This window comes from Lynx rufus, unplaced genomic scaffold (genome assembly GCF_022079265.1).
Source record: "Lynx rufus isolate CCGP_SWC_20201006 ecotype Redwood Valley unplaced genomic scaffold, mLynRuf1.p SCAF_2, whole genome shotgun sequence".
Classification (NCBI taxonomy): domain Eukaryota; kingdom Metazoa; phylum Chordata; class Mammalia; order Carnivora; family Felidae; genus Lynx; species Lynx rufus.
In genome coordinates, this window is record NW_025814834.1 from 136,300,910 (window position 1) to 136,327,596 (window position 26,687).

At 42.4% G+C, this 26,687-nt stretch overlaps 2 protein-coding genes across 8 annotated transcripts in view; one reads left to right on the forward strand and one right to left on the reverse strand.

Moving 5' to 3' along the window:
• SLC30A7 (solute carrier family 30 member 7) overlaps positions 1 to 1,343 on the reverse strand; it is an 81,178-nt gene extending 79,835 nt beyond the window's left edge. The window contains exons 1-2 of the mRNA XM_047083409.1: positions 1,095 to 1,343; positions 772 to 873 (exon numbers count right to left, since the gene is read on the reverse strand). Coding sequence (XP_046939365.1) covers positions 772 to 873; positions 1,095 to 1,174 — 182 coding nt within the window. The 5' untranslated portion in view covers positions 1,175 to 1,343. The remainder of the gene's footprint in view (positions 1 to 771; positions 874 to 1,094) is intronic.
• Positions 1,344 to 1,455: 112 nt separating this feature from the next.
• EXTL2 (exostosin like glycosyltransferase 2) lies at positions 1,456 to 26,687 on the forward strand. Of its 7 annotated transcripts, none has more exons than XM_047084099.1 (6): positions 1,456 to 1,716; positions 2,419 to 2,583; positions 4,940 to 5,017; positions 20,760 to 21,187; positions 21,830 to 21,900; positions 24,805 to 26,687. In XM_047084099.1, the coding sequence occupies exons 3-6, from the start codon at positions 5,013 to 5,015 to the stop codon at positions 25,291 to 25,293; spliced, it is 993 nt and encodes a 330-aa protein (XP_046940055.1). In that variant the 5' UTR covers positions 1,456 to 1,716; positions 2,419 to 2,583; positions 4,940 to 5,012; the 3' UTR covers positions 25,294 to 26,687. The 7 variants fall into 7 exon arrangements, with proteins under 7 accessions (XP_046940055.1, XP_046940056.1, XP_046940059.1 ...); XM_047084100.1 differs by lacking the exon at positions 1,456 to 1,716 and adding an exon at positions 1,744 to 1,909; XM_047084098.1 differs by lacking the exon at positions 1,456 to 1,716 and having other exon boundaries at positions 2,223 to 2,583.

Here is a 26,687-nt window from a genome sequence, read left to right on the forward strand (position 1 = left end):
ATGTAACGATCTTATTGTTAGCTGCACAATTTTACAAGACCTTAAGTTATTCAACAGTAAATACCTGGAAATAATAATATTTCATTTCCAGAGTTCCTGGATTTACCTCTTCCCAAAGCAGGTTCAAAAACAAAAAAGCCCAAAGATGGCACAAAAACCCATCAATTCAGGGCCTGTAAGTTTTTAGAAAACTGTACCGGATTTTTTACTGCAATCAAGACCAGAGAAAAATCATGAGACAGTTGCAGCATAAAATGAAAGAGAAGAGAATGACACATATTTCTTTGGATAGCTTCTTTATAAAGCTCTTAATAATAAATTAGGTTGAACATCTAAGATATTCCCTCTCAGATCTTAAGGGTGAAATCCAGATGCCACTCCCCCAGAAAGAAGCAAGGAACACTCCCACCCCAAAGAAGCAGGAAACAGGTTTCTTCTAATTCCAAGAAAGTGGGCAAAGCTAAGGTTTGTAGTTAGGGATGACTCTTTCCATCGGCCAAAATGAAGAGACTGGTCACTCTTACTTGACGGGGCGGGGGGCAGGAGGGGGATGGGGGCGGGGACCCAAATCTTAATAACTGCTGCACGTGATGGGCCCCGGATCTTAAACGTAGCCTTGCCAGATTGCTGTGGATATGAGAAAGCAACTCAGCAGCAGAGCTGAACAGCAAAGACCTGAACCTCCTGGTGAGGAGCTACGTGGCATTAAGCAAACAGTGCTTCGTTTCCCCCACCCCCTGCTTCCGCCCAAACCCTTTTCCCTTTGGTTACCAGTTGCTCCAGATGCCGTAGAGTAGTTCAACAAAAGCGAAAGAAAGGTTCAGGCACAGGAAGAAAAACAGGTTCCGGGACGTCTTGTCCGACAGGATAGACCTGGGAGTGATAAAAGTGGAGAAGAGGCGGGAGAGTCAAAGGGGTGCCAGGACCCGGAGGCTGGGTCCCGGTTTAAAGACCCTCCCAGCCCAAACGCTCCTTTCCTCACAGCGAAGGAAGGTGTCCCTGATGCTCCCTCCCTGGATCTCGGGCCATCCTTAGGTCTGGGCCTTCTCCCCTACGTCCGGATACCCCCTTCCCGCAAAAACAGCACCCCGCACCTAAACCAGCCCGAAATCTTGCCGAACAGATTGAACTTGGGTGGTTTGTATTCATCGTCCTTGATGGACAGGGGTAACATCTTCTCTGCCCGGCGAAGGGCCGGGTCTACTCCCCTCTAGTAGTGGCTCCGTGGGTGATGGTAGTGACAGCGGCGACGCCTCAGGTGGGATTCCCCAGCGTTTGTCCCGGGCCGCGTGCCGCTTCGAGACACAGACAGACACAGACACACACCCGGGAACTCGCCGACTTCCGGCCCGGGCCGCGCAACGAGTCCTGGGACGCGAAGGGGGGAGGTGGGGCTGGGGGGCGGGACCTGCGCGGTGAGGGGCGGAGCTTACGGCGGGGGAGCTGTAGGGGCGGAAAAAGGTGGCAACTAGTAGGTAGTTAAGGCGCTGGCCTGGGATGGAACGAAAAAATCCTGAGGTGGCGACCCGCAGACTGGGATGGCTGGTTGGTTGAGAGCCTGCTCTCGCCCACCCCGACCGCCTACCACTGATGTTCCCGGATGCGCTGGTGTCCAGCGCCTGCCCTTTCACCATTGCCCCCTCTTAACTAAGTCCCGGTGCTTTAGGTTGCAGTGCTTTAAAACCCAGAACGCGTTGCTGCCAGCCCGCAAGAAGCGTAAGTGATGGTGTTACTGGGTGAACTCTGGGGCACCCAAATCCTAGTAATCCGGTCTCCCAAAACAGCGCCTGGCCTTCCATACTGCCAAGTAGGAAGCAATCAATAAGTGTCTTTCTAAAGAATGTTTAATGTATCAGAAGACGCCCTTTAAAGGAAACTCCTAGGAGACCGTGTTGGAATTGAGGTTTGGGTAAGGCATTGCTTCCCGGACAATCTCAGCCCGCGAACCACCCGAAATTCAGTTCGTGCAGGTCCCTCTTCACTTCCAGGTCATCCTGAGGGCCGCAGCCGCGGCTGTAATTCTTGTCAGAGCCGCCCTGCGCATTTGAGGGAAATGCTAGAGGAGCTGGCCGGTCGGTGGGATGCGAGGGATCGCGGGGCGTAGGGAGACGAGCCCTCGGGCCTGCCCCAGTCACCCACAGTGGTTGGAACCTTCCTGCGGGCGCCTTTCCGGAAAATTGTTTGGTTGGGTGAGGTCAGGTGGTCCATCACGTGAATGATTAAAAGTTGTTACCTTGGGGAAGAAATGCGAGAAAGGAGGGCTGGCTTTTGGAAGTGGGCTAGAAACTACAAAACCGAGCTTCTTGGGAACTGCCTTTTAGTCTAACAGGAAGTGGAGCGTCACCGAAAGGGAGGGGCGGCCCCCCGGGGACTGTCCCCTGCTTCAGGCGCTCACTTTGCGGGCGGTGTTTTTTCCAGGTTATCAATCCAGCGAATGAGGCTGGGTGGATGCACGCTGCTGGGTTTAGAAAAAAACAAAAACAAAAACAAAAAATGAGCAAGCGAGAGGCCCCTTCCGTTTTATGAGAACCAGGCTGCAAGCAAGTAAATCTGCTGTTCGCACTGCAATCGTCTGCACTCGAGGTAAGGAAATAGCAAAATGCTTTTGTGGTAAAAAAATTTTTGCAGTAAGGATATATGCATGTTTTGCTCTGGTTCTTGGAACTTTGTGCGTGAGTGAGATAGGGATTCGTTGGCTTTATTTTTGAAAATGTAATTTTATTCAGTGTTCATGTTAATTAAAATTGCTGTGTAGAACATCTAGGTTCCAGAAATTAAGTTCTGGAAAGAGTATTTTCTCTTTGCCTTTTTGGACATATATTTCATTATTTTAACTTAAACATAGAAATATTCTTAATCAGTAGAATTTACATATATTTTTTAGGAAGCTTTTATATTAGCCATAGACTTTGAATTTTACTCTACTGCACTGCTGGGGAAACATTAAGTGGGTGCAAACTAGGCTAAAGATAAGTATTTCCATGGTAATTGGGTTTTTCTCCAAACGGCTTTATTTCAATATGATCAAGTGGGGAGAGGAGGGGGAGATGTGTGCAAATAACCAGCTTTCAGTAACTGATTTCCAGTGTTCTCTTAATTCATCAAGGTCAGATGCAATTTGAACCTGTGTTTTTGTATTCTGCCTTTGAAAATAAATTCTGCATTTTATCCTATATTGCTACAAATAAGAAATTTCTCAGCTGGTTTATGGAGAAATCTGCATTATCCCTTTCAAATACAAGTTGGAGAAATTGAAGTTTGATTTCAGTTACAATGGTTTCCTGGGACTCCCCAGTTGCCCCATTCCCCACCCGGAAGGATACAGATATTCCCGTGAGGGCCTTCTCCCTTCAAAAAGTGACAGTCCTACTTCACATCTTTCAGTCTTGGATGGCATGATTACCAACTTCAATACTAAAGTCACTTTGTTGGAAATACAAACTGGACACTAGTTAAATCAGGAAAAGTTCTAGGAGTGGGAAATGTTTGTGTCTCAGTTCTTTTGTCACTTGAAATATTTCTTCTATATATGTTGACCAATATATATTGTCCTATCAAAGTTAAAGTTAGTTTCTTTCATTCAGCATTTATTGTCTGCTATCTGCTAGGCTCTGTGCTGGACACAAGACAGTTGGAGGGAAACAATTGAAAAGCCAATTAGGTCAAAAGTTCTTTCCCCAGAAGAATTTTTTGGGAAGAAGAAGCTGATGTGAGGAGAGAGGGTGGCAGGCAAATCAGTCTAGGATTTTAGAATTGTCTGATGTTTAATATGTGTACAAGGTATGCCCTTGGTGTAGCAAAGGGACACAACTGTCACTCAGAGAGTCTTTTGGTATGTATCAAGCCTTTTGTCCCAGCCATCCTATTGTCCCTTCAATAACTTGTATCATGAAGGAACATTATTTCAGAAAACCAAAAAATGATTCTTCAGCTCAATTCAGATGGTCATTACAGAGGCAGGGTTTTGAAAGACTCCAACCATAATTCTTAATGCCTTCATGTCTTAAAAGATTAAATGGGTTTTTAAGGTTATAAAATAGATATAGTAATGAACATTTAAAACTAATAAGTAGATTCCTATCCTGCACTTTTGAACATTTGTTTAGATCTTCTTCCACTAATTAATTGCATTGCACTAAGCAACAGAGAAAGCCCCCAGCTTCTCAGACATGTGAGTGAGGACTGTGAGAAATGAAAGCAGAGAGAATAAAGGGGCAGACGCTTATCTCCAGTCAGGGTTCCAGCTCCTTTCAGACAGTTGTCACTAAGGAATAGGAAGGATGCCATCCGTCATTCCTCAGTGATCAACCCTGGCATTTATCTGCAGCCCAATTTAGACCCCATGCTTTTTTAGATGCTTCAAATTGAATGCCCTGTGAACCTCGAGTGAAAAAAGAAACTGTGATGGTGTATAAAACTACAGATTCTTAAAAATCTAGAAATCGAGCATAAGTGCAAATGGTATTCCATGGTTTTGCTCCATGGCACATATATATGGCATATAGGTTTCAGTTGTGCAAACCCATTAGATAGGATGATGTGATTTTTTTTTTTCTGCCTCTGCATACGTCCCAAAGATGAAGACAAAAATACAGCAGCGTTAGCTGCAACCTCACAGGAAGACATTCTCTATCTCACTGCCTAAATATTTATTTATTTATTTATTTATTTATTTATTTATTTATTTATTTATTGAGCAGCAGACAAAAGTTTATTAGAATATAAGATTCAAAAGTAAGAATAGTAGGAAAGCTCTCTTTACAGAGAAGGTACATTCAAAAGTGAATGCCCCTAAATGTAACTTTTAAAACACAGAACACCTAATTTTAATTTCTAAAAATAATTTGAAGCCTATAGACAATGGCATTAAAAGCAGTTTTAAAAATCTCCTGATGACTGACAAAAACATCACAGAAAATTCTTTGATTTCCCCTAATAGTGCCAAGAGATCCTGTTCCTATCAATTACAGAAGCCATAAAGGAAATTTTTAAAAAATTAAAACTTTACTATAATGAGGTAAGTGCCAGTATTTTTTTTTGTTTTTTTAAATGTGGTAGAGTACACATAATATTTGCTATCTTATCCATTTTCAAGTGTATAGTTTAGTTCTGTTAAGTATATTTACATTGTTGAGCAACCAATCTCCAGAACTTTTTCATCTTGCAGAACTGAAACTCTGTATCATTAACCAACTGCCCATTTCCTCCTTCCCCCAGCCCCTGGCAACCACCATTCTACTTTTTATCTGTATGAATTTAACCACTCTAGATACCTCATTTAAGTGGAATCATGTTGTATTTGTCTTTTTGTGACTGGTTTATTTCACTTAGCATAATATCCTCAAGATTCATCCATGGTGTAGCATGTGTTAGAATTTCCTTCCTCTTAAAGGCTAAATAATATTTCACTGTATGTATATAACACATTTTGTTTACCCTTTCTTCTGTTATTGGATATTGGATTGCTTCCACCTTTTAACTATTGCGAGTAATGCTGCTGTGAACATAAGTGTAGTACCAATATTTTTATCTGAGAAAAATGATTTCCTATAGAGGTACTCTTGTTTCCTTGGAAATAAAAGTTCTTACTTGAGCCGGGGTCTGTTAGAAAATACTGTAAGGCCTCTTTTTAGTCTTATCCATTGAAATAGTTCAGCTTACAGAATAAAGCCAATACCCATATAGTTGAAATACTCTGGTACTAGAACAAAGCCGAAGATAAGAGACTGTGCAGAGAACACTGAAAATGCAAAGTGACTCACGTGTGAGAGTTTGGAGTTTGATGGGACCTACTGTGATCAGGGAAAATCATTTAACATGCTCAGTCTTAGCTATCCCATCTACAAAATGGGGGTGGATACGTTTTAATTTCCTTCTCTAAAGTTTGAAACATTGCTGATTTGAGATATTCTGTAGCACACAGAAGGCAGAGGTCTGACGATTTTCATTACTGTTGCTGAGCTCCCTGAGGGCAGGGACTGGGTGGTCTGGGCACTACCATCCCTAGGGCCTGACGGTCTGGTGCAGGTGGGAGGGGCCTGTAAATGTTGACTGATGAATATTTACCATGGTATTTCGGCCTTCCTCTGATAATGTTAGAAAGTTTATACGAATTAGGATTGCTTTGATGTTAGGTTTGATATCTGAAACTACTTATGAATTATAATTCATACGTATGAAATCTGTTTCTCTTAGAGAGCTATTTTGGAATGTGAGTTTATTGCTGAAAACCAGATTTTGTAACAGAAAGAAGGTTCCATAGAATATTCCAGAGATCTGTTGCCTGACAGTCTTGCCTTCCCTCCATTTTCCTGTGACTGAAACAGAAGTTCAAATGAAAAGCTCTCTTATCCTAGAATGGTAAAAGTAATACATTTGCAAATGTACTTGGTTTCTTTTTGACCCATTTCTGGAACTAATTTTGCATGGCACTGTACTGAGCTAAAAATGCTTTTCTATTTCTAGGCTTTCTTCTTAGGATGCATTGACTCCTTGGATCCTTACAAGTTGTGGATGTTCCTCTTAGAAATAAAGCCATTCCTGCTCCTGACCCTAATACATGTCCATGGAATTGGTCATCTCCAAACATCATCATCATCATCATCTTCATCATAGCTACAATTAATTGGCAGTTCCGGGAGAAGGCTGCAAGGCTAAAACAAACTTTTATCTAGCATAATTTTATCTAGCATAACCTGTGCACTTTGAGAGTAGAGAGGACCTCGCTGTCTGCCTCCCTAACATATGGCTGTATTAAAGGAGGCAGTACTTTTAAAAAAACTTTACACAAAATATTTATATATTGTGTCCTCTTAAATGAGTGATGATTAAGTAAATCCAGTTAATCGACGGTAGCTGTCTGAGGAAGTATTAAAAGGAATATGATGCTTTTGTAGAGGCTTAGGAGGAAAAAAAAAATGCCAGGACTCTTGGGCAACCTTTGCTATGGATATGGGGTAGGATTGGAGAGGGAAATGGAAACACAGGTACTTATTGGCTGTTATCCCTGTTTTAAATGCTGCCCTTGGTATTCACTCAACCTTGATTTACCTATAAAAGAATGGCTCACTCAGCCAGGCTGCCTACAGGAGGACTTGATCTTCTTCAATGTACCCAGTACAGAAATTGCTTACAGCTTGTAGTGAGAAATGACCTGTAGCTGCAGCATCTATCTATTCAAATGTGGTCTTGCAGTAAAGGTAGCTCTTTATCAATCTGCTTTAGCACGTCTGTTTCAGAACTACAGTTTCAGAATGAAGTGACTGCAGGACTAAGCCTTCTAAAAGACAGGCTTTAAATTGGCTGTCAGGGATCTTATATATGTCGGCAGTTAGACTGTGAATATAAAAAAAGACAAATCATGTTCATGCTAGCAGCCAGTCCATGACACAGGTGATCTAGATTGTGGTCATCTGAATGGTCCATTCAGAACACTGTACCATTGATCCTAAATACAGCATGATCACAAGATGAATCTGACACTGTGGACACTTTTATCATTTATTATGACTATAAGTCTATTCCCACTCCAGTTTTTCCTATTCCTAAATACAGAATATTTATTAATAACACAAAATAACTTATTTTGATGTATTTAGACCTATGAAGAAAGTAATGGGAGTTAAGAAGAGCCTTGTAAGAACAGATGGGTTCTTCAGGAGGAAAAGTGAGGGAAAATCATTTAGGAAGCAGAGAATAGCAGTTGGTAAAGGAGGGGCGCCTGGGTGGCTCAGTCGGTTGAGCATCTGACTTCGGCTCAGGTCATGATCTCATGGTTCATGAGTTCAAGCCCCACGTCGGGCTCTGTGCTGACAGCTCAGAGCCTGGAGCCTGCTTCAGATTCTGTGTCCCCCCCCCCCCCCTCTCTCCGCCCCACCCCTGCTTGTGCTGTCTCTTTCTGTCTTGCAAAAATGAATAAACATAAAAAAAAGTTGGAAAAGGATGAGAAAAGTGGTATGGCACTTAAAAAAATAGCAGTGAAAAGAATGAATTTCTTGAATATGGGGAAAATACTAACAGCCAAACTTCCCAGGATACCGTAGAGCACCTGGAAAAGACTTCTGAAGAAAAGTGACCTTCATGTACTATTTCTAGCATTCTATGTTTTGCCATGAAGTAAATTCTAGTTTGCGTGGCTCGAAATTGTAATGCAAGAGGCTTACTCCGGGCAATAGTGAATGACACTTGGGGGCAGTGTTCTCACTTAGTTTTCTTTTTCTGCCAATTGTCCTGAAGTCTAAGGGTTTGGTTTTTTTTTGTTTGTTTGTTTTTTTGTCAGTTTCTGAATCGAAACTAAATTTTCATTTCTCAGCTAGGTAAGATTGTATTGTCTGTTGGTTAATCGTGTATAGTGCCTGCCAGATGGAGTCCTATAGCTTCTGATTTTTGTTAGTCCCTAAAGGTTTGGGGAAATTCACAAGGGTGATCTTATCTAACGAGTGATGACTCCCCCAAGGCAAATCGGGTCTTCTCCTAGAGCTTCCATGGAAACAAGAATGTGCAAAGGTATTTCAATGCAGAATATCTTTGAAAAGATGTGGGGGAGAAATGAGAGTTGTGGGACATCTTGTATTTATCAGGCAGCTTGGTCCCCAAACTGATGGTAGAAAGGTGGCTTGTGCTTGAGACCACATTTCATACCTGGCTGTTCTAGTCGCCAAATGGGGGATAACCCAGGTTTTTTGCATAGGGAAGGCTTTCTTGGGTACTGTATAGGCTTAAGGGGGCCTTTGTTTACATTTAATTTAAGTTCATTCTGTTAGTTTCAGGCATTTCTTATCCATTGTGTTGTTGAAGACAATTTAAACATAGATTCCCCCGTGTCATTTAACCATAAAGAGTTGGAAGCACTTACTGAAATGGGCCAGGCGCTGTTGTGGATTACAGAGACTAACAGAAACTGCCCTCTAGATAATGTCACACTCCAGAGGGAGCATAGCTCATGGTCGTAATACCTGGAAACAAAGCCTTGTGACGGTGTGTTCTCAGTTCCCAGGAGCACTGAGATTTAGAGAGCTTGAGAGGAACCTTCGCAGGGGACGGGATTTTTGAAAGATAGTTGGCAGGGGACAGACGGGAGTAGAAAGAAGTTTGTCAGGTGGGGACCAGGAAGGGCTTTGTAGGTAGTGAAAATAGCATGTACCAACACATGGAGTCCTAAGCCAGCACACTGACTGTCGGATATCATAAAAGAAGAGTCCTTTTGGAATTTGCCTCAGATTGAGCAATATGTGTCCATGTGACCATGAACCTGGTCAGAGGCTGCTCATCAGTTGCATCATAGCCGCCTCTTCCAACCCCTCTCACATGTTCATGGAAGGAAAGCCCAGGTTCTGAATTGGCTTCTGCATTCCACTTTGGAAATGATTTTATCTCTTGGCAGCCGCGGGCCCTTTTCTGAGCATCTATATTCTATAATCATCAGTTTTTAGGCAAGTACATATTTTGGAGGATGAACCAGAGGAGAAAACAATCTGTACAATATGAGGCAAATCTAGTAGTGAAATGGCAGAATAATTATTGCTCCTCTGCCATCTGTGGCATCAAAATGAAAATGACAGCTTCTCAATGTACGACGTCAGGCTGCTCACTGCGTTTCTACTTTCTGAGTCAGAGGACATAACTAATCTTTGTTCATACTATGCTCTGGCATATTTGTTTTCATCTTCTGTCTGGATAATTGTTGCCTTTTCAGTCTGAAGGAACTGGCCCTGAGAAAAGAATTATTCATTCAACATTTAGCAGCCTTCCTTCTAAGGAATTTTGGTAGATGATATAAGTAAATATCCCACTGAATAGTGGGTTTTTGACAATTCAAATTTCCTGGTCCATTTAGAGACACGCATTAGAGAATGGGCAACTGTTGCTTTATAAACTATGTGTTATTTACTTTCTTACTCTTCTACCTACATGTAAGAGATTTTTTTTTTAACATTTCAAATAATACTCTTCCAAAAGCTGTTCAATTCTCAGATATTAAACAATTTCTGGGGCACCTGGGTGGCTCAGTCGGTTAAATACCCAACTCTTGATTTTGGCTCAGGTCATGATCTCACAGTTCATGAGTTTGAGGCTCACATTGGGCTCTGCGCTCACTGTGCAGAACCTGCTTCAGATCCTCTGTTTCCCTCTTTCTAGCCCTCTCCCACTCACCCACATTCTCCCTCTCTCTCTCAAAAATAAATAAATGTTAAAAAAAATTTTTTTTAAGATTCTGACATAGTGACCCTACAGCTCCACTGCTAAGTATATACCCAAGAGAAATGGAAACATGTTCGCATAAAAACCTGTCCATGAACGTTCAGAGCAGCATTATTCATAATAGCAAACTGGGAACAACCCGAGTATCCAGCAACTGATAAACAGGTAAACAAAATGTGTTCTATCTGTACGGGAATGGATTGTTACATGGCAATAAAAAAAATAAATGAATGAGGTCCTGATGTATACTATGACATGGGTGAACCTTGAAACCATTATGCTGAGTGAAGCCAGACACAAAGGTGATGTACTGTACGATTTCCATTTATATGCGACGTCCAGGCAAGGCAAATCTATGGTGATCAAGTAGATTAGTGGTTGCCTGCTGCTGGTGGGGAGGTTGGGGAAAAGGAGAATGTTGAGTGACTGCTAATGGAGGGGTCTGGAGTTTCTTTTGGGGGTGTTGAAAATGTTTTAAAGTTAGATTGTGGCAGTGGTTACACAGTTCTGTGAATATACTGAAAGCCACTGAACCTTTTAGTTGACCCTTTGAACAACATGGGTTTGAACTGCACGGGTCCACTTTCACGCAGATATTTTTCAATAAATACGGTACGGTGCTATAAATGGGTTTTCTCTTCTGATGATTTTCTTAATAACATTTCCTCCTCTCTGGCTAATGTCATGGTAAGAATGCAGTATATACTACAGATAACATTCAAAATATGTGTTAATCAACTGTTCATGTTATCGCTAAGGCTCCTTAGTAGGCTACTAGTAGTTACGTCGGGGGGGGGGGGCGGTTAAAAGTCATACGTGGATTTTTGTGCAGGGTGGAGTGGTTGGTGCTCCTAATCCCTGTGTTGTTTGAGAGTCAATTGTACTTTAAGTGTGTGAAATTTATGGTATAGGAAATAAATCTTTTTGTTTTGTTTTTGTTTTTTTGTTTTTTTTGAAGTTTATTTATTTTTGACAGAGAGAGAGAGTGTGTGAGCAGGGGAGGGGCAGAGAAACAGGGAGACCCAGAATCTGAAGCAGGCTTCAGGCTCGGAGCTGTCAGCACAGAGCCCGACACAGGGCTCAAACCCACAATCCACGAGATCGTGACCTGAGGTGAAGTCAGATGCCTAACTGACTGAGCCACCCAGGCACCCTGGAAATAAATCTTACGTTGGAAAAAAATACTCCAGCATACTAAGTATGAGTTTTTATATTATCTTACAGACAGTGACAGTCTTGCATACTGATTTTTTGATACATGATTGCAGAATTTACTATAACACAGTGGAAAGGGTCACCACGGACTGTGCCATCAGGAGGTCTAGATTCTTGCCCTGGTTCTGCTGCTGGTGTGCCGCATGTAGCTGCATGAACCTAGGCAAGTCCCTTATGCTGAACCTTGGGTTCTTAATGAAATAGGGAAGTTGACTTAGGAGAGCTCTGAGCTCTCTTTCAGCTTTCTGAGTTTATGTGTTTGTGCAGTAAATATTGGGGCAGCTTTGAAGCCATGGCTTTATCACTTATGGTTCATAACCAAAGCATTGGGGTTTTCAGAGGCCACTTGGCTAGCGCTCCTTCCCCCAATCATGTTCAAGTAGGTCTTGTTAGGTAAAATATATGTAGAGCAGGGTTTTTCAACCTCAGCATTATTGGCATGTTAGGCTGGATAATTCTTCCCTTTGGAGGGGTATCCTGTCCATTGCGGGATGTTTAGCGGCAACCGTGACATCTTCCCACTCGATAGCATCTCCTCCCCAGTCCTACAGTCAAAAATGTCTCTGGTCTTTGCCACATGTCACCTGGAGAACAAAGTCATCCCCAGCTGAAAATTCCTGGTGTAGAAGATGCTAGAATAACAATATGAAAATAACCAAACGGATGTGCTCTCTACCTATGAAGAACTAACAACATATGTGCAAAAAAATACCATTTGGGAATCTTTGATTTTTCAGATAATCAGGAGAAGAGGAGGACTTTTTGTTGTGTTATGCTGACATTTACCTTGTTTATTAAGGTCACATTTAATCTGTAGTCACGGATTGGAGAAAGGCAGAGGAGGAATAGTCTAAGAGCTGTCAGATCCTTTTTAGAATGAGACAAGGTGTCAGTAAATCTATACAGGCATTAAAAAAAAATAAGAAAAAAATCTAAGAAGAAGGTGTAGGAATTGAGGGCAAGAGAGCTAGGAGGTACCTTCTTGGTTCTTTGCACAGAAGATGTAGACAATCCAGATGTGTTCTTTCTCGTATCTCCTGTTCAAAGCTCAAAGCTGTGAATTAGATGATAAGTTATTTCTCTAGAAAAAGAACAGAAGAAAGCCATAAACTGGAATCCAAATAGCCAGTGAATTCCTCGTTCTTCTCCGAACGGATCTGGAACTGTTTCTGGTGGGCCTGCAGTGGGGCTCCAGACTCCACCTGCTCTCGAAGCACACACGTGCCACTTGCACCGCGGTCTATGAAGTTCTTGCTTTTCTTTTTAATTTTGTTTTAACATTTATTTATTTTTGAGACAGAGAGAGACAGAGCATGAATGGGGGAGGGGCAGAGAGAGAGGGAGACACAGAATCGGAAGCAGGCTCCAGGCTCCGAGCCGACGCGGGGCTCGAACTCAGTGACTGCGAGATAGTGACCTGAGTTGAAGGCAGACGCTTAACCGACTGAGCCACCCAGGCGCCCCTGAAGTTCTTGCTTTTCTAGACAGACTAAAAATCTTACATTAGCTTATTGGGTTGCATTGTTTAATAAATACCACATGAAATATTTACACTGTATTTCTAAAGATAAATTATTCATATCTCCCACAACATTTTGATACAGGTAAAATAGGGGATTGGAAGTTTTCTGAGGAAATTTCTATGATGGGCATGGGGATAAATCCTGCTTGAAAGTCTAGACAAAAGTGAAATACTCATGAGTGTCTTTGACAATGTATATTTATAGTAGGCTACAGTAATTAATTTTCATTACTTTTTCTAGACTAAAACGCCAGATAGTTATGTGTCTACTTCAGAAGCTAGAAACACTTCTGTGTAAGTTTTACAATATGCTATTCCTTGTCAGCTGTGGAAAATGAACACAAAGATTTTAATCAGGGTATATTTTAATGCAGTTGCTGGATGATTCTTCGCTCTCGTTGTTTATAGCTAGCCGTTTTTATGCAGAACTGAAAATATGTTTTATGAGACCTGCTTTTGATTCAATATATTAGAAGGATTTTCACGGCCTTTGAACCAAGATTATTAATTCATAATGGTTTTTGGTTGACTACTTTAATAGTATGTGTTTTAGTAAGAGGGTGCATGTAATGAAAACATTGTATTCTAAAGCCTTAAATTACTGTCCTTGAAGAAATAATCATAGTAAAGCTAAGGTTATTTCAAAAGTAAATTCATTTTATTCATCTCTTGAGTGAGGCCATGATAAAAGGAGAAACACAAAATTGCTTTTCTTAACAGAACAGGCTGCAGAGAAGGTCCTGGAGAGAGTATCTTTGAAAAATCTCTGTAAAGGTTACTACAAGGTAACATTGCTTTACAGATCTGGACTATTGAAAATGAGAGCTGCTGAATGACAATGACCATCCCCCTGATCTTATGAATAACCTCTTTCTTTGCTTGCACATGCCTCCGCCCACTGTACAATCATGGAGCGTATGCCCCTCCCCACCCCCCTTGGAATTCTCCATTCCCCATTCTCATAAACTTCAAAGGGAGATGTTAAAGTCATGGACTATATGGTCTCTCTATGTCCTTGCTGAACTATATATAAATCGTTTCTACAATTAGAAAACACTCTACCGCGTGAAACAAGATCACGAGAATGGGATTGTCCTTTGAATTCCACCGCTGCTAAATCTTAATGAAAAACAAAAGGTTGACTGAACATCACTTGGAAACTAAAGTGAGATTTTGGTGGGAATCCAATCTGTAGGATGGGAAGATTTACACCACAGTGTCAGGATTGCCTGTGAAATGGTAGTGTGGCAGCACATGCTGAGTTAAACCACAGGGTGTGAAGTCAAGAGCTTAGGTATCCACAAACACTGTGCTTTTCTAAGGAGATGGAGACAACCAAAAACAAACAAACAAACAAAAACCCAACTGTACAGAGGCAGTGTTACACAGAGAAGGACAGCGACAGTGGCTTGGTACAGTTAACATACCACAGCTGTGAGGGAGCAGTAAGAAGTCTCTTCTAACTTTATCATATTTGTCTGTATTGTGGAATGGATGAGAGTATTCATTTATTGTATAGCCTAAGAAGAGAAATTGTACCAAAATATAATAAGGGTAGACTATGGATCCATTAAAGTCATCAAGAATAATGAAACCTCATTCTTTGCAGTTCTAAAATCTATGTTTTTCTTAAAGGGATTTTTTAAGTATTTAGAAATGTCTGGTTGATTTTTGTTTTCAGTCCTTTAAAGGAATATCTGTTTTCCTCATTTTCTGGCTTTTGTACTTGAACAGAGCAGTCAAATGGATCTAGGATATATGCTAAGATGTATAGGAAGGCTCAGCTGCCGAAATGCACGGTAAGGACTTCCCTCACAGGCTTATGGAGGCTTGTGGAGAAGTAAGGGAAGTCTGGAATCAGAAGCAGAAATAGAAGAATACAAAACAGCAAAAACTGAAAGTCAGCAGTGCTCCCAAAGGAGGCGGCAGGGGTCAGAGTGAAACTGTATTGGAGGCTAGGACATCAAAGCTCCACATCTCTGTAAAACTGTTTGTGAGATTCAGCCTTTTCTGATGTAAGCGAATGAGAGGTCTGAGCAGACAAACGTGTTTGGCCAATGAGTGTCCAGGCCACACGAATCGGGGGTTCACCTACTATTCTGTAGCCACCTTAAGCACATCCTTCAGGTACCATGAGGGATAGGGGAGTACATAGCTGATTACAGTACATCTTGACCCTCGGGTACTGTGAGACAGGGTGATTTGGAAGCTCCAAAGCCCTCCCCGACTTCAACCCGAATTGAAATTCAGCAGTATATTCCTAGCTCATAATGATGAACAGCCTGGCTCTGGCAGCAGATTTGCCCAGGTGTAGATTCCACATCCATTTCTTAGTTGCTTTGTAATATTGAGAAAGATATTTAACCCAGGCTACAGTAAAAAATAAACTAGATCCTGTCACTCTCCTGATCAGAACCCTATAATGGCTTTCCATCTCAATTAGAATAAACTCTAGGGCCGCCTGTGTGGCTCAGTCAGTTGAGTGTCCGACTTCAGCTCAGGGCATGATCTCATGGTTCATGAGTTCAAGCCCCATGCTGAGCAGTCAGCCTGGAGCCTGCTACAGATTCTGTGTCTCCCTCTCTCTCTGCCCCTCCCCTGCTTGTTCTCTCTCTCTCTCTCTCTCTCTCTCTCTCTCTCTCTCTCAAAAGAAACGTTTAGGGCCTCCTGGGTGGTTTAGTCAGTTAAACATCTGACTTCGGTTCAGGTCATGATCTCATGGTTCATGGGTTCGAGCCCCGCATCCAGCTCCGTGCTGACAGCTGGGAGCCTAGAGCCTGCTACAGATTCTGTGTCTCCCTCTCTCTCTGCCCCTCCCCTGCTTGTTCTCTCTCTCTCTCTCTCTCTCTCTCTCTCTCTCTCTCTCAAAAGAAACGTTTAGGGCCTCCTGGGTGGTTTAGTCAGTTAAACATCTGACTTCGGTTCAGGTCATGATCTCATGGTTCATGGGTTCGAGCCCCGCATCCAGCTCCGTGCTGACAGCTGGGAGCCTAGAGCCTGCTACAGATTCTGTGTCTCCCTCTCTCTCTGCCCCTCCCCTGCTTGTTCTCTCTCTCTCTCTCTCTCTCTCTCTCTCTCTCTCTCTCTCAAAAGAAACGTTTAGGGCCTCCTGGGTGGTTTAGTCAGTTAAACATCTGACTTCGGTTCAGGTCATGATCTCATGGTTCATGGGTTCGAGCCCCGCATCCAGCTCCGTGCTGACAGCTGGGAGCCTAGAGCCTGCTACAGATTCTGTGTCTCCCTCTCTCTCTGCCCCTCCCCTGCTTGTTCTCTCTCTCTCTCTCTCTCTCTCTCTCTCTCTCTCTCTCTCTCTCAAAAGAAACGTTTAGGGCCTCCTGGGTGGTTTAGTCAGTTAAACATCTGACTTCGGTTCAGGTCATGATCTCATGGTTCATGGGTTCGAGCCCCGCATCCAGCTCCGTGCTGACAGCTGGGAGCCTAGAGCCTGCTACAGATTCTGTGTCTCCCTCTCTCTCTGCCCCTCCCCTGCTTGTTCTCTCTCTCTCTCTCTCTCTCTCTCTCTCTCTCAAAAGAAACGTTTAGGGCCTCCTGGGTGGTTTAGTCAGTTAAACATCTGACTTCGGTTCAGGTCATGATCTCATGGTTCATGGGTTCGAGCCCCGCATCCAGCTCCGTGCTGACAGCTGGGAGCCTAGAGCCTGCTACAGATTCTGTGTCTCCCTCTCTCTCTGCCCCTCCCCTGCTTGTCCTCTCTCTCTCTCTCTCTCTCTCTCTCTCTCAAAAGAAACGTTTAGGGCCTCCTGGGTGGTTTAGTCAGTTAAACATCTGACTTCGGTTCAGGTCATGATCTCATGGTTCATGGGTTCGAGCCCCGCATCCAGCTCCGTGCTGACAGCTGGGAGCCTAGAGCCTGCTACAGATTCTGTGTCTCCCTCTCTCTCTGCCCCTCCCCTGCTTGTTCTCTCTCTCTCTCTCTCTCTCTCTCTCTCTCTCTCTCTCAAAAGAAACGTTTAGGGCCTCCTGGGTGGTTTAGTCAGTTAAACATCTGACTTCGGTTCAGGTCATGATCTCATGGTTCATGGGTTCGAGCCCCGCATCCAGCTCCGTGCTGACAGCTGGGAGCCTAGAGCCTGCTACAGATTCTGTGTCTCCCTCTCTCTCTGCCCCTCCCCTGCTTGTTCTCTCTCTCTCTCTCTCTCTCTCTCTCTCTCTCTCTCTCTCTCTCTCTCAAAAGAAACGTTTAGGGCCTCCTGGGTGGTTTAGTCAGTTAAACATCTGACTTCGGTTCAGGTCATGATCTCATGGTTCATGGGTTCGAGCCCCGCATCCAGCTCCGTGCTGACAGCTGGGAGCCTAGAGCCTGCTACAGATTCTGTGTCTCCCTCTCTCTCTGCCCCTCCCCTGCTTGTTCTCTCTCTCTCTCTCTCTCTCTCTCTCTCTCTCAAAAGAAACGTTTAGGGCCTCCTGGGTGGTTTAGTCAGTTAAACATCTGACTTCGGTTCAGGTCATGATCTCATGGTTCATGGGTTCGAGCCCCGCATCCAGCTCCGTGCTGACAGCTGGGAGCCTAGAGCCTGCTACAGATTCTGTGTCTCCCTCTCTCTCTGCCCCTCCCCTGCTTGTTCTCTCTCTCTCTCTCTCTCTCTCTCTCTCTCTCTCTCTCAAAAGAAACGTTTAGGGCCTCCTGGGTGGTTTAGTCAGTTAAACATCTGACTTCGGTTCAGGTCATGATCTCATGGTTCATGGGTTCGAGCCCCGCATCCAGCTCCGTGCTGACAGCTGGGAGCCTAGAGCCTGCTACAGATTCTGTGTCTCCCTCTCTCTCTGCCCCTCCCCTGCTTGTTCTCTCTCTCTCTCCTCTCTCTCTCTCTCTCTCTCTCTCAAAAGAAACGTTTAGGGCCTCCTGGGTGGTTTAGTCAGTTAAACATCTGACTTCGGTTCAGGTCATGATCTCATGGTTCATGGGTTCGAGCCCCGCATCCAGCTCCGTGCTGACAGCTGGGAGCCTAGAGCCTGCTACAGATTCTGTGTCTCCCTCTCTCTCTGCCCCTCCCCTGCTTGTCCTCTCTCTCTCTCTCTCTCTCTCTCTCTCTCTCTCTCTCTCTCTCAAAAGAAACGTTTAGGGCCTCCTGGGTGGTTTAGTCAGTTAAACATCTGACTTCGGTTCAGGTCATGATCTCATGGTTCATGGGTTCGAGCCCCGCATCCAGCTCCGTGCTGACAGCTGGGAGCCTAGAGCCTGCTACAGATTCTGTGTCTCCCTCTCTCTCTGCCCCTCCCCTGCTTGTTCTCTCTCTCTCTCTCTCTCTCTCTCTCAAAAGAAACGTTTAGGGCCTCCTGGGTGGTTTAGTCAGTTAAACATCTGACTTCGGTTCAGGTCATGATCTCATGGTTCATGGGTTCGAGCCCCGCATCCAGCTCCGTGCTGACAGCTGGGAGCCTAGAGCCTGCTACAGATTCTGTGTCTCCCTCTCTCTCTGCCCCTCCCCTGCTTGTTCTCTCTCTCTCTCTCTCTCTCTCTCTCTCTCTCTCTCTCTCAAAAGAAACGTTTAGGGCCTCCTGGGTGGTTTAGTCAGTTAAACATCTGACTTCGGTTCAGGTTATGATCTCATGGTTCATGGGTTCGAGCCCCGCATCCAGCTCCGTGCTGACAGCTGGGAGCCTAGAGCCTGCTACAGATTCTGTGTCTCCCTCTCTCTCTGCCCCTCCCCTGCTTGTTCTCTCTCTCTCTCTCTCTCTCTCTCTCTCTCTCTCTCTCAAAAGAAACGTTTAGGGCCTCCTGGGTGGTTTAGTCAGTTAAACATCTGACTTCGGTTCAGGTTATGATCTCATGGTTCATGGGTTCGAGCCCCGCATCCAGCTCCGTGCTGACAGCTGGGAGCCTAGAGCCTGCTACAGATTCTGTGTCTCCCTCTCTCTCTGCCCCTCCCCTGCTTGTTCTCTCTCTCTCTCTCTCTCTCTCTCTCTCTCTCTCAAAAGAAACGTTTAGGGCCTCCTGGGTGGTTTAGTCAGTTAAACATCTGACTTCGGTTCAGGTCATGATCTCATGGTTCATGGGTTCGAGCCCCGCATCCAGCTCCGTGCTGACAGCTGGGAGCCTAGAGCCTGCTACAGATTCTGTGTCTTCCTCTCTCTCTGCCCCTCTCCCGCTCATGATCTGTCTCTCAAAAATAAATGTTGAAAAAAATGTAAAAATAAATAAATAAATAAACGTTTAAAAACAAATCTATATTCCTTCATCAGCTGATAAGATCCCCGATAACCTGGTCCTTGCTTATGCCACTCTGATTTATTCTCTGCATTACCACTATTCTAAATTATCTTTGAGTTTACTTTTTGTCTGCCCCTCTCTACTGCTTCCTCTCCTTCTAACAGCAGAGACTTTGTCCATCTTATTCATTACTGTATCCACAGATCCGAAAACAGTGCCTGGCACAATAAGTGCTTATAACTGTTTGTCTATTTGATTGAGCGAGTAAGTACATATTATGACATGTGCAGCTCTTAGTACAGGACCTGATAAGTAGTAAACCCACTGTAATTGTTTGTTGCTGCTGCTACTACCATCATCATCTGTTTCTTATATTAGGGTTCTGCAAATGATTTCATTTGGAAAAAAGTTTGCGACCAAAAGTAAGTTTAAATCTGTGCACTGAAGTATAATTGACCCTTAAACAATGTGAGGGTAGGAGCACCAACACCCTGCACAGTTGAAAATCCACACGTAACTTTCAACTACCCCCAAACTTAACAAATAATAGCCTACTGGTGACCGGACGCTTTACCCATAATATAAACAGTAGATTAACACATATTTTGTATATGTATTATATATTGTATTCTTACAATAAAGTAAGCCAAAAGAAAGAAAATGTTGTTAAGAAAATCATAAGGAAGAGAAAGTCCATTGAAAGTACTTTGCTATATTTATTGAATAAACTCCACATTCTAAGTGGACCCATGTGGTTCAAACCTGTATTCTTCAAGGGTCAGCAGTATACACATAGCAGAACATCACATTGTACACTTTAAATATATACAATTTTTATGTCAAAGATATCTCAGTAAAGCTGTTTAAAGAATTAGTACACTACTAAGAGAAATGTAATCCCATTTGAAAAAATAATCTCAGTTCCAAATATTTCACATTAAAAGGAAGACAAAGTTTTGAAGGCACTGCTTAATTCTTTCGGCTTCTATGTAGATGATCTTTTGTCCATAACTGCAAACAGGCCCAGGAGGTTTGTTCACTGTACCTTTTATTTTTACCTTTAAGAGGCCAGGAGAACTGTGAATTTAAATCAACTAAAATAAGGGCGCTTGGGGGGCTCAATCGATTAAGCATCCAACTTCGGCTCAGGTCATGATCTCGTGGTTTGTGAGTTCAAGCCCCATATCTGGCTCTGTGCTGACAGCTCAGAGCCTGGAGTCTGCTTCAGATTCTGTGTCTCCCTGTCTCTCTGCCTCTCCCTTGCTCATGCTCTGTCTCTCTCGCTCAAAAATAAATAAGCATTAAAAAAAATTTTAATCAACTAAAATAAAGTTAACTTCTGTCCTCCTTAAAAAAGCAAAAACAAAGGGGCACCCGGGTGGCTCAGTCGGTTAAACCTCTGACTCTTGATTTTGGCTCAAGTCATGGTCTCATGGTTCTCAGGTTCAAGCCCCACATTGGGCTCTGCACTGAGAACATGGGGCTTGCTTGGGGGTTCTCTCTGTCTCTCTTTCCCTGTGTGTCTCTTCCCCTCCCCTGTTCACTCGTGTGCCCTCTCTCTCTCTCTCAAAAAGAAACAAAACAAAAACAAAAACCTGGGAACCAGTAAGAATGCTAACACTCTGTATTTTATTTCCATTTCTATTCCAGGTGCTGCCACATCTGCAAACTTCCTGGAAGAGTGATGGGGATTCGAGTGCTTCGTTTCTCTTTGGTGGCCATCCTTGTGCTGCTGCTGGTAGCTGGGGCTCTGACCACTTTACTTCCAAATATTAAAGAAGACAAGATGCTCACTCTGCGTAGGGAAATAAAATCCCCGGGCAAGTCCACCCTGGATTCCTTTACTCTGATAATGCAGACATACAACAGAACAGACCTCTTACTGAGACTTCTAAATCATTATCAGGCAGTGCCACACCTGCATAAAGTGATCGTGGTGTGGAACAACATTGGGGAGAAGGGACCGGATGAGTTATGGAATTCTCTAGGGCCTCACCCCGTCCCTGTGATCTTCAAACTACAGACAACAAACAGGATGAGAAATCGACTCCAGGTCTTTCCTGAACTGGAAACCAATGGTGAGTTGCAGCTGGGTTCTTAGCCAGCAAGGGCTGCAGCTAACCGGAGCTGGGAGGCGGGCATGTGTATTTCCGGCCTTCTGTCCTAATTATGCTGAGAAAGTAGGAAAATTTAATCAAAAGAAAACACTTTGAAAAACTTAAGGGGCCAATTTTCAAGATGTCAAGAAGCAGTTTCCTTGGGAAGAAATCACACGTCTTGCAACAGTGACAAAGAGGTTAATGTTGTGAAAGAAGATACACTATAATTACATATTGTATCAGAGAAAGTAGTAAAATGGCATTCAGCTTATGCTTAATGTATTTCTTTGCCACCTCCCTTTTCCTCCCATTCAGAGCAGTTTTTTGAGCATTGCAATTTGCTTAAAAGACCCCCAGTCTTGTTTATTTGCGTGATCATTCATTTCTAGGATAGTGGTTGATAACTGCATGATCATTTCCCAGTCAGGCAATTATGAAATCAATTACAATTCAAACACACGCTTTTTCTACAAGACAAATGTCTCCAAGAATACATTTCTTGTTCACTTATTTTGTCCAGAAAAGTATTCCTTTGAATGATCTATCTAGACACCGTCTAGATACTAGTTTTGTTTTCATTTCCAAACTGTTGGATTCAAATTTGTCTCTCTCTCGTTTCAGCTGTATTAATGGTAGATGATGACACACTAATTAGTGCCCAAGACCTTGTCTTTGCTTTCTCGGTTTGGCAGGTAATGTTGCTGTTTCCTTTACGAAGTCCTCAGCATGAAGGTCTACCCAGGGTAGTGTGGATTAATGTGGGAGTCACCTCAAACAGTGTAGACACTATTTATCTAAAAGAAAAGTTTGGTGAATGGTAATCAAGATTTCTTGTGTTCAGTTAAGCCAACCTGCAAGTTAAGTTATCTTTTATCTGTATTTGATTTATATTTGGTATATTGGGGAGAAGAGCTGGAACTACTTTCCAGAGAACAATGAGGAAACTATCTGATATAGCCAAGACTGGAATCGAGGGACATTTTCTACAAGGCCACAGATCTGTATCTCAAAAGAGAAGTGTATCTCTGTATTAATATTGTATATAACTTGCTTTAAAAAAAGCACTTTACACCGACAAAATTTAATCCTAATTCTGGAACCCCTTTTTAGAAATTAGTGATAACAGAAATTCCAGTGCATCATTGTGGTGGCCATTTTATTTATTTGTTTATGTAGGTCTTTTCCTCAATCATAGCTGGAATAAACAGACATAAATTGCTTGTCATTCTGTAAAAACAACTCTTTGCTCGTGAATATGTGTTAATAGTACTTGGCTTTTACAAGTTGTAGTTCAGGGGCACCCAGCCGCCTCCGTTGGTAAAGCATGCGACTCTTGACTTCAGGGTCATGAGTTCAAGCCCCACATTGGACATGGAGCCTACTTAAAATAAATAAATAAATAAATAAAAGTACCATGTAGTATCCAAAATCTTTGGGGCACCTGGGTGGCTCAGTTGATTAAGCATCCAACTCTTAATTTTGGCTCAGGTTATGATGTCACAGTTCACAAGAGAGAGCCCTCATGGGGCTCTGCGCTGATAGCATGGAGCCTAATTGGGATTCTCACTTTCCCTTTCTGTCTGCCCCCCTCCCCATGCACATGTGTATGCTCTCTCTCTCTCTCTCTCTCTCTCAATCTCTCTCTCACTCAAAATAAACAAACTTCAGAACACAACAAGTTGCAGTACAGTTACCTGAAACCAGAACGAGCCCCATACCAATAATCTGAGCTGTGTCAAATAATTAAACACTGTGCTACCCAATACTGGTCTAATTTGCACTATAGTACCTCTCCTTAATTAGCTACTTGGGATATAAGAACATTAGATATTAATGGTAAGTGGTCACAGTACCCTGTAGATACCACTGCTCTCAAAACTTCAGTTTCAAAATTCATGCTGAGTATACTGATCAAGTTTTTTTTTTTTTTCCCCATCAGCGCTTTTTCCAGCCTTGTAAATAAAAGCTCTTTAGGCAAAAAATTCTAATGTAACACTCCAGCTGTGAAATTTCTATTTCAGGTAGAACATCAATTTACCTAAAATGTCTGGGGTCGGGGTAAATAGAACCATGGTTAATTAGAACAATCCAAGTAAACCATAATTAAAGATGGACAAATATGATTTTTAGGTTTTCTTCATAGAAGAACAAGCAAGAACAGTTTCAATCCATTGCCCAAGGTAACCCGACTCCCAAAGTCAGTCCCATCAGTGCCCTGCATGGTGTAGTGATGTGAGCGAGAGAGGCAGGCAAGGCTGGGATGGACATCTATCAGGCCTTTGTATTTATCTGCTTAGTGCTGTGACTTTTCCTCCTCTGGTCATCTGTGGAACTTCACTCATCCTCCTAGATTAGGTAAATGGCACATCCTCTCTGAAGCCTCCCATCCTTTATCATTGACCCCCTATTCCCCTTTGCCTCCCAGCAATACAGCTGTCACCCTGTCCTCGGTGCTTCCAAGAGGTTTACTCAACTGTGTGTACAAGCATCTCGTAGTATGGGAATCCTTTGTTCACATATCTGGATCATGTCCTCCCCAGACTATGCAGTTTTTGAAATGGGAATTAACCCACCTGATTTGTGTGTGTGTGTGTGTGTGTGTGTGTGTGTGTGTGTGTGTCCCTCGTTTAATGTCTGTTCAGTAAGTGAGTGAAACACAAATTACTTATGAGATTGAACTAAACCTTTTAACTCTATAAATTCTTACTTCTTTTCCATGCTTCACTGGTTTTCTCTGGTTTGGTGATTTTTATTGTTAGTTACTCTCATCTTAATATTATTGTTTTACTGCTATCTTTTCTTCAAAGATCCTGATGACATCTCGTTATATAGTTTTCCTTGTATTTTTTTTTTAAAGTTTATTCATTTTGAGAGAGAGAGAGCAAGCAGGGAAGAGGCAGAGAGACAGAGAGAGAATCCCAAGCAGGCTCCACACTGTCAGTGCAGAGCCCAGGGCAGAGCTTGAACTCACAAACTGTGAGATCATGACCTGAGCCAAAGTCAGGAGTCGGGCACTCAACCAACTGAGCCACCCAGACACCTCATATTTTTTTTCTCATATTTTTAAAAAGGAAACACCCAAGCTGAAAGGGAGAAAAATATAACATTGTTTAAGATCAACAGTGACTTTCAAAAACATTGAAATCAACATGGAAAAACAGTAGAATCATACATGTAGATCCATAATATTATGTACTCCTAAGAGATTAAAACCATTTTTCAAAATAATCACACTGTATCTTTTTATCTGCTATAATGAATAGCACTCACACAGTCAGCTTCTCCTGCAGCAAACTTTAAAGAACCAGACTCCTTGGTGACTAGAATTTATTAATATCAGATATCATTTGAATTAAAAGAACATTTGTAAGGTTAGAAATTTTGTTAGGTATTTGGGTTGCGATGGAATTTGACCTACAACTGATCAGGACATAGATTTATCAAGTTGGAGTCAGATGAAATTGAGATGTAGAAACCAGGAATAAAATGAAGTTGATAAATCAGTTCATTTCTCTCTGTAATAAATAATTGCCTTTTTTACCATGTCTGCTCTAAAGAAATGCCACCCTTAATTGTTCTTTTTTCCATCTTTTCAGCAATTTCCTGATCAAATTGTAGGATTTGTTCCTAGAAAGCATGTGTCTACTTCATCAGGTATCTACAGTTATGGAGGTTTTGAACTGCAAACACCGGGGTTTGGAAATGGTGACCAGTACTCGTTGGTGCTGATTGGAGCCTCATTCTTCAATAGCAAATACCTTGACCTCTTTCAGAGGCAACCTGCAGCTGTCCATGCCTTGATAGATGAAACCCAAAACTGTGATGATATTGCCATGAATTTTATCATTGCCAAACACACTGGGAAGACTTCAGGGGTATTCGTGAAACCTGTAAACATGGGCAATCTAGAAAAAGAAACCAATGGGGGCTATCCTGGAATGTGGCATCGAGCTGAGCACTTCCTGCAGAGATCTTATTGTATAAATAAGCTTGTTGATATCTATGATAGCATGCCTTTAAAATACTCCAACATTATGATTTCTCAGTTTGGTTTTCCATATGCCAACCACAAAAGTAAAATATGAGAGTAAAACAAACAAAATCAAACCTCAAAACTGCTTTGTATTTGAGTAGCTTCTCTGCGCTACAATTGGTGTGGTTTTTTTGTTTGTTTTTGTTTTTGTTTTTTTAAGCAACATCATGAACTTTTATCCACTACAGAAGTCTCTACAAAGGAGAAAATGTACAGTGCTAGGACATAAAAGTCACATGAACTTCAAAAGCCAAGAAGCTGGTACTCTCTAGATAGGTCTTCTTGTGAGGAGTTTTCATCTGCAGAGAGAACTCCTTGGCCAGCGATTTTAATGTTTACATTCTGAGACTTCTAGACTTCTACAATTTCGTTGACTCATGGCATTTGCCTTAAGGACCTATTGCAAGTTGTCTCCAGGATCAGAAACTCCAGAGAAGCATTTCTCAGCTTTTTCATTAAAGGATGATTGTTTTCATTTGAAGCCTGAGATGCCTCGTTAGCAAAAGCCTGTGGTGTAGAGAAAAGCCATGTGAGGCGAGGATAATCTCAATCCCTTATAAAAACAAGTAGAAAACTCATGACTACCATGCTTTCATTGTGGTCTTTCCAGCACTAACTCGGCCTGGCATGGTTTCGATGCATCAATCACTGCTTTTATTTTCATTGATAAGTCTGTTGTGACTGGAAGTGTTCATTTTAGTAGCTGAAGGATGTCTCATTGATCACTTGGTTTTTGTGAACATTTAGTGCATGGATCACAGAAAAGTGCAGCCTGTGTTTCTCATGTGCAACCTATATGCAGCAAGGAGTAAATGTGTTACTAGATTCAGGTAGTGCATTTTGGCCCTGAATCTGACCTTGAGAGTATACATTGATTCTTATATTTTACATAAACCATGCATTGTTGTTTAAGAAACTTCTAAAATAATCTTCTAAAAGAATGCTTTAATTAGGAACTGGCAAAAGTTAAAACCCTTGGTGTCAAGAGATATTTGTTGTTAGGGCATAGGTTACCTCATGGATACTGAAGTTACGTGTATTATACACAAAGTTAATTTCTTGTATTCAGAGCTGCTGCTGCTGCTTTCAATTTCCCCCCCAAAAAGACTCGAGGCACCATTCATCGTGATGAAATTTTGATTACATGGATACAGGAAAAATATAAGAGAACTGAATCATAGCAGAGGAATTTTATACAGAGTCTGCATCAGTAAATTGTTGAATTGCTCACTCTGTTGCGTGAATTAGTATCTGTGTTCCACACAGTGTCCGTGTTTGGGTCCTTGTTCATACTAGTAGCAAGGAATATTTAATTAAGCTTCATCACCTCCTCTTCTTCTCCCCCTTCTTCTCCCATAATGTCATTATATTCTCACAATTGCAAAGCTGTGAAAACATTGTTATAATCATGGTTAATGTTCCAACAATGAAGTCTTTGTGCAATCA